Raw genomic sequence first — 12,969 nt, forward strand, 5'->3', positions numbered from 1 at the left:
CAGAGCCAGAATTCAAACCCAGGTGCTTAACTCCAGAACCTAAGTGCAAAGCTAATATCCCTTACTACCTTGCTTCTCACTAGAAAGAGAGGATATTCTAGATATATCAGGGAAGAGCAGAGAAGGGGCTAGGGCATATCAACACTGATTAATTACCTCCAATGTACCAGACTTTCCACTTTATAAACATCCTTCGTTTATCCTTAAGACAACCCAGCAAAGTGATATTATAGTACCCTATTTGCAGATGAGAAAAGTGAATCTTAAGGAGGTTAAGTAGGTTGCCTAAGGTTAAACAGCTGTTATAAGGCAGAGTTAGGGTTCCAATCAGGTGCGCCTGGCTCCAAAGCCCTGAGAAATGGAAAATAAGAATACAGGAGCACAGGGAAGGCAGTATAACACAGAGAAGACAAGTAGTGACTCTATAGCATCTTACTACGCTGATGGACAGTGACTGTAATGGGGTATGTGGTGGGGACTTGATAATGGGGGGAGTCTAGTAACCATAATGTTGCTCATGTAATTGTACATGAATGATACCAAAATAAAAAATAAAAATAAATAAAAATAAAAGAATACAGGAAACACAGGTCCATCTATATACATGACACTAAGTCTGTTTTACAAGGCCTTCTGGGATTTCCCCTTTGCCTTTCTGCAGAGGAAAGGCACTTGGCTCTCCGTTCCCGGTCCCAGGTCAGCACCCAGGCTAACAAGAACCTGCTGGCCCAAGTCTCAAGATGTGATCCATCTAGACACCTCCCCCTCCCAACCTCTCCCCTAACCTGGGACTTCCTGGATCCCCTTCAGTGCCTCCCACTTCGTAGCAGCTCAGGGCCCCCAGAAACATCTGGTTTTGTTCCTTCTGTTTCTCTTTGAAGCACTGAACAAGAAATCCAAAAACATCAGCAGAAAAGAGGCAGAACAGAAGAAGAGATTTTCCAAGGTAGGCCTTGGAGTTCTCATTGTGGGGGTGGGGCTGGACTTAAAAGGGAGTTCTTGCTAAGAACTAAATGAAATATTTTCCAGAACTACATGAATGAAAGAAACTGAAAGCCACCTAAAGGCTTCCTGGCCTTCCTTGTTCAGTAACTAACATAAAATCACACAGTTCTTACTTAGCAGAGCTAGAATTCAAACCTGGATATTTAACTCCAGAACCTAAGTTCAAAACTAACATCCTTTACTGCCTTGCCTCTCACCAGGAAAACAGGATATTCTAGACCTGTCAGGAAAGAGCAGGGAATGTGCTCACATTGATCACCTTCAATGTGCCTGAGCCAGACCACCACATCACCCAGCAGAAGCTCGGAGAGCTGAGGTCTATCGAGCAAAATAGCTTACCTACTAATAAAGCATCTTCTTATGCTAGCTATCCCTCCACCTGAAATTCCACCATCACTCTTTCTTTTTTTAGCTGAAATCTAGTTGATATATAATCTTATATTAGTTTCAAGTATACCACACAATGGTTCAACAGTTAGCCATATTATTAAATCCTCCCCTCACCGCAGTACAGCCTCTATCTGTCAACAAAGGAAGATGTTACAGAATCATTGGCTATATTCTCCATGCTGTATTACTATCCCCATGACCAACCTACACTATGATTGACAATTTTTGTGCCCCTTTAACCCCCTTCCCACCCCCTTACCCCAACTGCTTCCCCATGGTAACCAACAGTCCCTTCACTCATTCTTTTGTATAAATTCAATGTTTTCTAAACTTCAGTTATTTCAGAACCATTTCCACAACTTTTGCCATGACTGATTTTCATCTATTTAATATATTTGTTTAAAATTAAAACTTAAAAAATATATATGTATATATAACTGTGATAGAAAACCAGTATTACTTATCATAAATAGAAGGTAACCACAAAAATAAGTAACATGAAAATAGAATATTGTTAGGAGATTCATTTGGATAGTGTTGCCTACCAAAGGCTCTAAATCTGAGGCTTACTCTCTATGTTAAAAGGCAGACTGGAAAGTGTTAGGGAACCATTAAGGATATACTGACACCAAACTGAGCCTTTCAAGATGAAAGAGATTGAAAAAGGCATCCTTTCTCACCAACACGATTCAGCATCATTTAATATTCATGTTCCACCTAAAATCACACCACCATAGTACAGCTTTTCACACTTTAGGAAATACTGGATTAAGGCATTGTTGAATGCCTTATTTATAATGTGAAACATACACATTATTCCTGTCTTAGTGCGCCTCAGTTTATCACATCAGCTGTAGCCAAAGCAGGGAGTCCTGGATTAGGCATTGGGAAATGGGTCCTGGCACTGTGTGGTCTTGAGAAAGTCCCTGGTCCTCTCTGGGCCTTCAGTAAAGTAAACAAGCAGATCAGATGATTGACATATAAGAATATATAATTGACAAATCAATTTACATGCTAGGTACTAGGAATGTAGAAGCGAACAAGAGAGATACATCTGATTTCATGAAGCTTACGTTCCTGTGGGGAAAAGAGGTGAACAAGTAAACCAATAAATAGGTAAAATATATTCAGATGATGATAAACATTGTGAAGGAACTTAAAGCATAGTAATGAGACACACTGAAGGGAAGGCTGGTTGGAGAAAGCCTAAAGAAGCAGCGCTTAAATATAAAGACTAAAAAATGCAGTAATCTCGAGCAGCTATGCCCAAAAGAAATACAGTGAGCCACACATACAATTTAAAATTTTCTAGTAGCCACATTTTAAAAAGTAAAAAGAAGCACGTACTTGAAAATATTTAACCCAGTATATCCAAAATATTATTTTAATATGTAATCAATATTAAAAGTTGAGATATTTTACATTCATTTTTTTGCACTCTTTGAAACCTGGTGTATATTTTACATTTACAGCACATCTCAATTCCAATGCTACTTTTTAACAGTTTAAGTCAAATGTAGTCCTAACAAAGTTTTTAGTGAAAAAATTTTACACTAGTTTTAATTAAAATTAAATAAAATTTGAAGCTTCAGTTCTTCAGTTGCACTAGACTCATTTCAAGTACTCAGGAGCCACATACACATATGACTAGTGGCTACCTGTATTGAACAGCACTGTCCCTAGGAAGGGGGTGGCCAGCTCAAAGGCCCTGCAGCAGGAACTCATTTTCCATGCACAGAAAGCAGGCCAGCGAGGCAGTGCGGCAGATAGGTCTGAAAGGTGGGCGGGGTCCACCACAGAGGGCCTCAATGGCCAAGTCAAGTTTGTTTCATTCTAGCTGCAAAGAAAACCACTGGGGAGTTTAGGCCAGAGTAGATGCCATCATAGGTTTCAGGAGAGGTCCCTTTGGTGCACTGGAGGGTGGACTGTCAGGGAACCAGGACAGCAGACGGAAGATAACCAGGACCTGGCCCAGGGTAGCAGAGGTGGTGAGGAAGTGGATGAACCTCGGATGGACTGTGAAGGCAGAACTGCAGGGGTTGTGTGCAACTGGAAGGGAGACACCAGAGATGGTAGTTTTTTTAAAGTGTGGAGCTGCGTGGGATTCCCTAGGGAGAAAAGAGGGCCAGATTAGGCCAGGTGAGTTTTGGTGGTGAGGAGGTCAGGGACACATGACTAGGGGAGCAGGCGGGGACCCGCTAAGGGTGCTCTGCGGACAGGAGCCGAGCGGGCTGCGGATGTCAGCCCCGTGCCTCCGTACCTCAAGGAGTTGCCAGGCAGAGGTGAGGACGGGTGGGGCGGGCGTGGCCGTCTCGGGCAGCCCCAGCGTTTCCCTGCAGAAACAGTCTCCGATGAAGAAGGTGGCTCGACCCCGGCCCCCGCCGCCCACCCCCTGCGTAGCCACCCACAAGAGCTGCTGGCCACCGTCACCCGCCTGCTGCGACCCGTGCGCCTCCTGCCAGTGCCGCTTCTTCCGCAGCGCCTGCTCCTGCCGCGTGCTCAGCCGCACTTGCTGAGCTTCCTGCCTCCCGGCTCCCCGGGGACCCTAGGGGCCCTTTCCTGGCGGGTGATCTCTAGGAGGTATGGCTAGGAAGTCTTAGGAAGGACTGAGCGCGGGCGCGGCTGCTGAGGTTGGGCCGGAGCTTTCCAGAGGCACGATTTCAGGGAGACTTGGCTTGGTCTTGGCTGACAATCAAATATATGTAGGCTGCGCGAAAGTGTGTGGCTCTTTCTCTGACGTCCCGCGGACTGCGCACGCGCTGTCTTCTGGGCCTGGGGAAACTGGATTACCCGCTTTAGGAGCTGCACTCCTGTTAAGCGTTTCTCCGCTGGAGACAATGCTGCCCCCTAAAGCTGGGAAAAACCAGGAAATGCAGACTGGTCAGGCAGAGAAGTATTAAGGAATAGCCTTACCCGTCCTGGGGAGTCTTCAGATAAAAACAAGAATGGTTGTGACTGGGTTTTGCCTCAGGTCCCTGCAGCCAGAAGGCTCTGGTCTGCGGGGCCTAGAGCCTTAAGGGGCTCCCAAACAAAGGTGCCGCTTGTGCCCGCTCCCTTTCTCTCAGGCTCTCAGAGGCCTTGGGGCTTAAGATGAATTATTCCCACTCCAGGCTAAGTGAACACTGACTATGGGTCCCCAGGCATTTCTAAGTCCAGCAGCCTAGAGTTTGGGCTCCAAGTAAGAAGCAGGGGTTCGGGAATCCTTCCTCACTCCGACCCAGCTCTGTCAGCCAGTAACCAGGCAGTGGGCCTAGGCATGGTGAGTAGGCAGCAATCTTTGTCCTGAATTATTGGGGCCTGTCACCTAAAATGTCCCAAGTATTGCCTGAAATTCCATCCTTAAAGCTTCTTTGAGTCTGTGAGAAACTGAGTGCAGCACTACATCTTTGGAAGGACCCTGCAAGGGGAGCATGTGAGATGCTGCTTTGGGGACAGAGCAGGTAGAGGGGGGAGCAAGATCTGTGAGGAAGGATCAGCCAGCACTGGGGGTCACATGGGAACTCCCAGTGCCTCGAGGGACAAAGGCTCCAAATGACATCTGCTTGTACTGCTCGGCTAGGGGCATACCTGTTGGTAGGGAGAAAAGGTGAGGTGCTACCTGTCCGTACCCCCCGGAAGCTGGAGCTCTTCCCCAAGGAATCACTATAAGCAAGAAAGATAAAGCTGCTAACAATGATGGCATAACAAGATTATTTTTTAAAGGCCTGTACACAGGAAAGATTCTAGGGAGGCTATGAGACAGAATTAGGTGGAGCAGTTGCCTCAACCTTGATAACTACCCTGTATCTCTGCCCACAGAGGTGAAGACAGTGGGACTCAAGGGCCAATATAGGCAACACAACTCTCCTGGCCCACTTGTCCATTTACAGTCTTCTACTTTTTAAATTCTGTAAAACTCTATCTTTTCCAAGGACTTTTTCCCAACTGGAAAAAAAAAACCCAGGTTTTGCCTGCAGTGACATAGCTAGTATGGAATCTGGAAGGCAAACCTCAGACCCTACATTGGATAGAGTAGGAACCACCTGGATGGAGCACAAGAAAAATGGGTACTCCAGGCGAGGCTGGCGACACAAGTCTGCACACTTGGCAAGTCTCTATGTTTCTCTGGGCTTTCATTTCCTGTCTATAAGTGGGAAATAATCATTCTTGCTGTTCTTATTTTAAATCTGAGATAGTGATGCTTCCTGTGCCTTACAAAAACACACACACACAGAGAAACGCTATCAGTTGTTTGTTTTGTTTTCTGTCATTAGGCTGCAAGCCTGTAGGGCAAGAAGCTTTTGGTCTTGTACCACAGCAGCTGCTGAGAAAATGTTGTCAGTAATAAGAATATTGGGACCATATTGCAAACTCTGCGTCTGTGTTTTCCATTGCTCACCAAACAGGCACCATTTGGCCCCCAGGGGTGAGGCTTGGGGTGCAAAGCCAAAGACCCTGTCCATTAGTGACAAAACTAGTTGGCTGTTGGGTCCAGACAACTACATGGAAGACCAACCCATTCACTCATTCAGCAAATATGTATTAAACACCTACTATGTGCCACACATTATGCCAGGTGCTGTGGAAACTGTGTTGAACAAACAAGTCTAATATGGATTCTCTCCTTACAGAGATTACGGGCCAGTGGGCCATGACCACTGGCCCTTGTTAGAAGCTAAAACCATTGTTAGCAAATATGGTCTATTCCCTCTGATTCTCAGTTTTTGTTTCTATTGACTCAGATCCCTGGTTAGGTATTTATATGTCCAGGTTCTCCTTCAGATTGAGACCCTAACATTTCTCCACCTTTTCAGAATTCTTCAAACCTTAAGGTCCTAAAAATATAATTCTGCCAAGTCCTGCCTGAGTGATCAGTATTGAAACACATCTGTGGCTCAATTATGTTTCCACCTTTATGAAGATCTTCCCCTTCCCCCAAGATTTACCACACCATTGTTTTCTCCCTCCTTTGCTACCCCCTCCAACTTTTTCTCTCTCATACACACTCAGGATGAACTCTGTTCTAGAAAGATTTGTTCTACTTTTGTGGCTTGATTCAGGATCATTTCTTCCTCTATGGCATGGCCTTAAACTCATGTGCAAAGTTCTCACAGCTCAGCCTTGAACAAGTCACTGGCTTCTTGATGCTACTACCATTTACCCATTTGCAAAATGAAGAGTAAATCAGAGTGTATTGGTTGCAAACAACAGAAACAGTTCTGGCTAGCCTATGCAAAAAATAAAGGGAGACAGTAGTCTACTGGAGAGGTCTGTGAACCAGAATCAAAGGAAAAGCCATACAAGCCTCTAAAAGCACAGTACCCTGAGGGGCGCTAAAGGAGCCAGGTCAAAGAAACCAATGGACAATGTCTTCAGGGCAAGACCATAGGAATAGTTAACTCCAAACACTTGCCACGTGCATTGGACAATATTAATTCAAACTCCCAGAAGAAAGAATCGGAGTGACCTGACGTGGTACCCAGGAAAGGATGGTCCATTTTAGATGATAGTCCCACAAAATCTGTTTGTAATGTAGGAAAGGTAATTCTCCAAAAGACAATAAAAAATACAATTGTAATAATAATGGATGAAAATCTGCAACTGGCTACTATGAGAGAACTGGACTCCAGATTTATTTTGAGAACACTTCCAGCCCCAGAAATTCTGCAACATAATCTGAAGCAATGTTTTTTTTTCTTTTCTTTTCTTTTCTTTGAGAGGTGCCCTTTCCTTAGTTGAAATCTTAAGGGGGAACCTCATTATATAATACACATTAAAGCAGTTTTAAATCAGTATAGTGTTAGAATGATCACACAAAAATTTGAAATTTGGGATTAGAGATTAACCTCTTAGTAGCCTCAGCAACCAGTATGTTTCCATCTTTTCTTTTGGTTGCATACTACTGAGAAAGGTCTAATTTACACAGGGAAGTTGTTCAAAAAAAGGTTTCAGCAGTTCACTCTGGGACCTCAGAACGGTCTTCTCTTAAACAGAAACAGCAATAATAGGTTTATTTCGGAATCTGGTCCATGTGGTCACCAGTGTGGTAAAATTTGGTACATATCACATTTAAACACACATATTTTTATTACAGCTTTTAAAAGTGGAAATTAAAGTTTCCATGTTTCTTATGGTTCTACAGAAGGAATATACTTCAAAAACCACTCCCTAAGGGGTAGCAAGACCTTAGGGCGTCAAACCCTTTCTTAGATTGTGGACCACAGGGCAACCTATGGACAATCTTCGGTTCCTTATTCTAAGATCCTCCCCAGCTGTTTGAACAACCACAGATCTAGCATCTTCACCCACTGTCCAGAAATTACCTCCAGTCATACAAAGGAACTTTATAAATGATTTTAATTCCAAGAGCAAATTCCCATGTGGGAAGGGGACAGGATAGATGAAGTAAAAAAATTTGAGTAGCCAAACCATCTATAGTAAATTTCAGATTAGTCTAGAGTAAACTTGTTCTTCTCTTCTTCCATGCGCCAAGAATATTTATTGTGGAATATAGGCAGGGGGGGGGGTGTTGGGAGGGCTGGAGTGAGACAGGAATGTCTTTTGTTTTATTGGTAAAACCATCAAATGCTCAAGTTCACTTCAGAAAGGAGTTTTCTACTGAAGGTTTGCAGAGAGACCGTTGCTATTGCCAGCTCTCCCCGCAGACTGTGGGGGTTGTAGAGTCTAACTGGTGATGATCGTGATGATGATGATGGTGGTGGTGATTATGACTGTACCATCTTGTTGTCTGGGGAGGTCAGCAAATAGCTTCATTCTTTTAGTTTCTACCGGTTTTCACTGAAAGGAAGGGAGCGACACACAGCAGCAATTCACTGTAGAATTCCGCTTTATTGGGGAAAGGTGCTGGGTTATATAGGAAGGGGCATGGGGTGATTGTGGTGTTACTTCTACGGGGCTGGTGGCTATTGGCTAGGTGCTGGGATTGGGAGGGGGGTGAGGGGTGATTGGGCTTCAGGTGGCGCCGGCGGGAACCGAGGACCCGGAAGAGAAGCCGGAAGTTCGCCATCTTACTGGTGGGGGCCTTTCATTCACACCTCCCAGGGCTCCTTTTTTCCTGGACCCAATGGCTACATAGACTACCAGAGCAATAATAAAACACAGCTACTAGAAAAATTAATATAATGATAATAATGATAAAAAATAACCTTCCCAAGTCACCTAAATTGGTAAGGTCACATTTACAAACCATTACGTGAGCTGATTTCCCTCAAAATCAAAGCCTTATGACTTTAGGAAGTTTAGTTTTTCTTCCCTTTCATTATTTATCCCAATATCTATCAACATCTAGAAATCTGCATAATATGTGCATATTGGAATTGCCCAGGAAAAGTAGAGATGGGGCCTAGTAGCAAAGGCGGGCAGTACAGCCCCTGGGAAGCTGCGAAATAAAGAGAAGAGAGGGACTTGAGGGCAAGGGTACATTCAAGTCACTGGGCCAAGGGTTATCCCTTTGAAATCCCAAGGCAGACTCGGTTTCCCAGTCTTAAATAATTAGTCTTTAATTAATTAGTCTTTAAGATCTGGAGATCTTAAATTGATCTCTTATCTGACAGGAATACCCTTCTCCTCCAGGAAGGCCCAGCTGTACTGCATCCCAAGCAATCCTCAATAATTTCACCCAAGCCAGAATCACGGAGCCCCTGTACTCACCGAAGCTTCCAGAGGGCCAAGACATGCCCACTATTCCCAGGGTGCCTGAGGTTGCTCCCTCCCTGTTACCAGGGACCCAGGGCTGCTGCCCGTATGTTCTGCCATTATCATAATATCATACTAACAGTGACTGTTAATTGAGCAGCTACTTCATGCCAGGATGATACGTAGGCTCCCAGATTTGCTTCTTGGATTAGACATTATTGTAAATAAGAGAACTAGAGCACAGAGAGGTTAAGTGTAGTTCCTAGACCTCACACCTCAGCACTGGGTTTCACACCTAGCCTACTTCATTCCAAAGCTTCTACCCTTAACCACTAGGCCACTGAAAGCCAGGCTTAGGAAATTCTGTCTATCTAAAGCCAACACACCTTTCAAGAGACTGGGCCCCAAGGTCTTTTCTTCCCATTTTCTTTTCTGTTGTCCTACAACCTGGCTCCATCTCTCTTTTCCACCTCAGCAGGACTCTTGAAATTGCCAGGGACAACCACCAGTTCAAACGGGCTAAAGGGAAAGAGGAAACTTTGTTGTTGTTCTTGTTCACATCACTAAAAAATCCACAAGGTAGGTCTAGTTTATAAAGTATGGCTAGATTCAGGCCCTCTGGAATGTGTCACTCTGTCTCTCAATTCTGTGTTGGCATCACCCTCAGGCAGGCTTCCTCTCATGGGAGCAAAGAAGCAGTTCAAGTCTCATGTTCCTGCCAAGGCTGAAAGTGCCTTTTCTCCATTTTTCAGGGCAGATGGGGCTCTTTTACAGTTGCCACCTGCTGTGCAACTAGCATGGGGCAAATTCTACAATACTTGGTATGGACCAGCAGCATAGGTACCACCTGGAAATATGTTAGAAATGCAAATAATAAGGCCCCATCCCAGGCTTACTGAATCAGGTCTGGGGGGTAGGCCCACCAATCTGTTTTAACAAGCCCTCCAGGTAGTTCTGATGCGTGCTAAGTTTAAGAACCACTGGGTTAAGGAACAGCCTTTAGGGAGGCATACATAAGCCAGCAGATAGTAGAAGAGCAGGCATAGGTCCCCACAGAGACATACTGAGGCATGGCACTCTGTTAGATATACTGTGGGTGTGTGTTCCCACCTATCTCTCTGTGTCTCTTTTGTACAGGGCAAGTATGAGAACAGTTGTGAGTGGGCACACAGACTATTAGAGTGCCAGGAGTGTGAATTTAGGTACCAACTATTTATGGGAGTTGTCAGGAAAAAGCCCACTGCCCAGCACTTGGACACCTTTGGGACCCTTGGGAAATTGTGACTCCTCCATCCTAGGAGAGGAAGCCAGTAGTCCTGGGGAAATCTGGGTCTACGAAGCACAGCCCCTACTGGGTCCAGGCACCCAGGTAAGTTCCAGGAGTCACTGTTGGACAATTCTCTATAGTGTGGCATACAAGATTTCTAGTAAAAATCCCGAAGTCCTGGGTTCAGGATGGGTCTGGACCTACTTGAATCATATGCCTGTCTTTGAGCCAGTTTGAAGAGTTGATCAATGAGGAACTAATTGAAACTGACTGACAAGACTCAGATCACATAAGCTACCTCCAACCCTGGCTACCTCCGTCACTTCACTTGTCCCTTGGGACAGTCCTGAGTGGGTCTCAGCATCAACAGTGCCCACCATCCCTCCTGGGTTTTAGTCCATGCTGCCTCAAGTCCTCCAAGTTCCTCATTACTTGTCTCCAACAGGACCTGAAAAGGAATTCCAGCGCCTCTAGCCCAGCAGGGCTCTCCCACTGCCGCCACATGGTGGGCAAAGGGCCTAGGTACCAGGAAAGAGCTGTGACCTAGAGGCAAGCAGGACATCTGAAATCTCCAGGATGACTGTGTGTCACTGAAGCTCTTTGGGCCTCCATTTCTCCATACACAAATGCTGGATTCAGCTGTTAGGTACTCTAAGGTCCTTCCTAGTTCTAACATCCTGTGATTTTTCTAATGTCTGTCTAATTTTCTAAGTATTCTAAATTTTCTGCCCTCAAAACAGCTCCCTCACATTCACTGGTACCTGACACAGACCTGTAAACTTGACATGAAACTCTTCATACACATCATTTGACCCTCAAAACAACCATCTGAGGTACATCTTTCTATCCCTGCTGTCATACAGTGAGTTAACAGAAAACCCAGGTCTCCTTTCAAAGCCCATCTCACTGTTCCACAAAACCGTCTAGGCCTTAACCTCTCTTCTCCCTTTCCTGGAAAAAAAAACCCAGCCATGACCATGCTGGAGGCTACAGGGTCCTTGCCAACTCCTTTCCCCATGAAGCTGTACTGGTGGGGCCCAGACATCAGGAGTGGGGTCTGGGGATGTACGAGACACATCTTTCATTGTGGATTTTAGTGGATACCTGGTCAGTGTCACACCTGTGACAGATTAGCAGACCTGAGGTCAGAGGTAAGACTGAGACAAAGATGTGAAAGCAAAGGGTGGGTTTGTTTGTTTTTTGAGGGGAGGGAGTTGAAGAAAAGGTTCTGAGAACTGGCAGGATATCCCCAAAGAGGAAAAGGGAAAATAAAACGCCTGGATAACAGAAACCAGAACTCCTGGGGGACCAGATTTGGGGGACTGCATGGGATCTCACAGGAAGGAACATCTGGAAAGGTATTCCTGTGTCTGGGAGGAGAAACACTTGAGGGAAGTGTGCTTACATGTAGGCAGGGGCACCTTGAAGGGAGCAGCGTGACTGCTGAGCAACATTTAAACTCTGTGGCTCAGATGAACGGTGGCCTCCCACTTCTCTACTGAGAAGTCACTGTTCCAAAGACCACCATGGTAGAGTTATTGAGGTGGGTGCTGCGGGCAGCAATCTCTGGTGGCAGTCTTACCTTTAGGGGACCTGGGTTACGTTTTCAGAGTTACTGATCCAAGTATTGGGGAGTCTGAAACCAGGCTCCCTTCCTCTTAAGTCTGGGACCTGTGAGGGCGGAAAGGGTTTGGAATTCGGGCTTATAGAATGTTACCTAGTATGAAAGCCAGCTTACGCTCATGGCCTCTCTCAGAGCCCATTACCTGATCTGTAAAACTGGAATTCAAGTCCCTATGAGGTTATCATGAGGAACAAATAAGGGCTTACTTAGCATAATGCCTGGCACACAGTTAGGTGTGCTAGGAAGAGCTGTGGCTCTGGTAGTGAATCTCAGTCTGTTTTGACCATTGGTGTCAGGATCAGTTGAGAAGTGGGTCCCATTTGTTACTAATAACTGTTTTAAGTACCAAAGTTTATAAATTACTTATAGTGGAATCATAACATATATACATGTAACTTCACTATACGATCTTGGGTCAGGGCACCTGGCCTCCCTGAACTTCTGTCCTCATTAGTAACATGGGAGTAACACTCTCATGGCCAGAGGCTAAAAGTACTAAAATGAACAGGCCTTAACTATTCAATGTTCAATCAAGTAGGGACATTTCAGGGTCTATGCAGCTCAAGGATTAAAACCAAAGGTCTCATCTTGGTGTTCCAAGGCCTCTCCTTCCTGTCCCCCAGGCCACCTTTCTAACCCTTTATCTCATAGCTCCCCCTAGACTATAGCCAAACAACTTCTCCCACTCCTTACGCCTTCACTCCATCCTGCTTAAGCTGTTCTGCTGCCTGGAATGCTCTTGCCTTCAAATCCTCGTGTTAAAAATCTTTAGTTCTTTCTAAATCCATTTCAAGCACCACCTCTTTCCTGATGCCTTTCTTCTACTGCTGTCAGGCACTTAAACTTTTTAAAACTGGGAAGAAAAAGAGAAGTGCCAGGAGATGGCAAAGCTGTGTTTCCTGCCTATTCCCTCTAGCTTGAAATCCTAGCAGGCTGTGGTCAGGTCTCAAAACATCCTAGCATCCCCATCAGAATTTCCATCCAATGAATGACCCTTAGAATATCTCCAGTTACCATTCCCAAGTGGGTTACTCTTTTACTTTGATTT

At 45.1% G+C, this 12,969-nt stretch overlaps 1 protein-coding gene and 1 long non-coding RNA gene across 3 annotated transcripts in view; one reads left to right on the top strand and one right to left on the bottom strand.

Moving 5' to 3' along the window:
- ASIP (agouti signaling protein) overlaps nucleotides 1–4,246 on the top strand; it is a 111,145-nt gene extending 106,899 nt beyond the window's left edge. The window contains exons 4-5 of one of the 2 annotated variants that reach the window (XM_036902526.2): nucleotides 882–946; nucleotides 3,735–4,246. In XM_036902526.2, the coding sequence (XP_036758421.1) occupies nucleotides 882–946; nucleotides 3,735–3,911 (242 nt within the window). In that variant the 3' untranslated portion in view covers nucleotides 3,912–4,246. The remainder of the gene's footprint in view (nucleotides 1–881; nucleotides 947–3,734) is intronic. The other variant, XM_057502923.1, reaches the window with a different exon arrangement.
- LOC118920937 (uncharacterized) lies at nucleotides 990–3,940 on the bottom strand. Its single transcript, XR_005028116.2, has 3 exons — nucleotides 3,804–3,940; nucleotides 3,656–3,728; nucleotides 990–3,503 (listed from the first exon to the last, which is right to left on the bottom strand). It is a non-coding gene; the product is annotated as an uncharacterized LOC118920937 (long non-coding RNA).
- Nucleotides 4,247–12,969: the final 8,723 nt, after the last annotated feature.

This window comes from Manis pentadactyla, chromosome 5 (genome assembly GCF_030020395.1).
Source record: "Manis pentadactyla isolate mManPen7 chromosome 5, mManPen7.hap1, whole genome shotgun sequence".
Taxonomy (NCBI): domain Eukaryota; kingdom Metazoa; phylum Chordata; class Mammalia; order Pholidota; family Manidae; genus Manis; species Manis pentadactyla.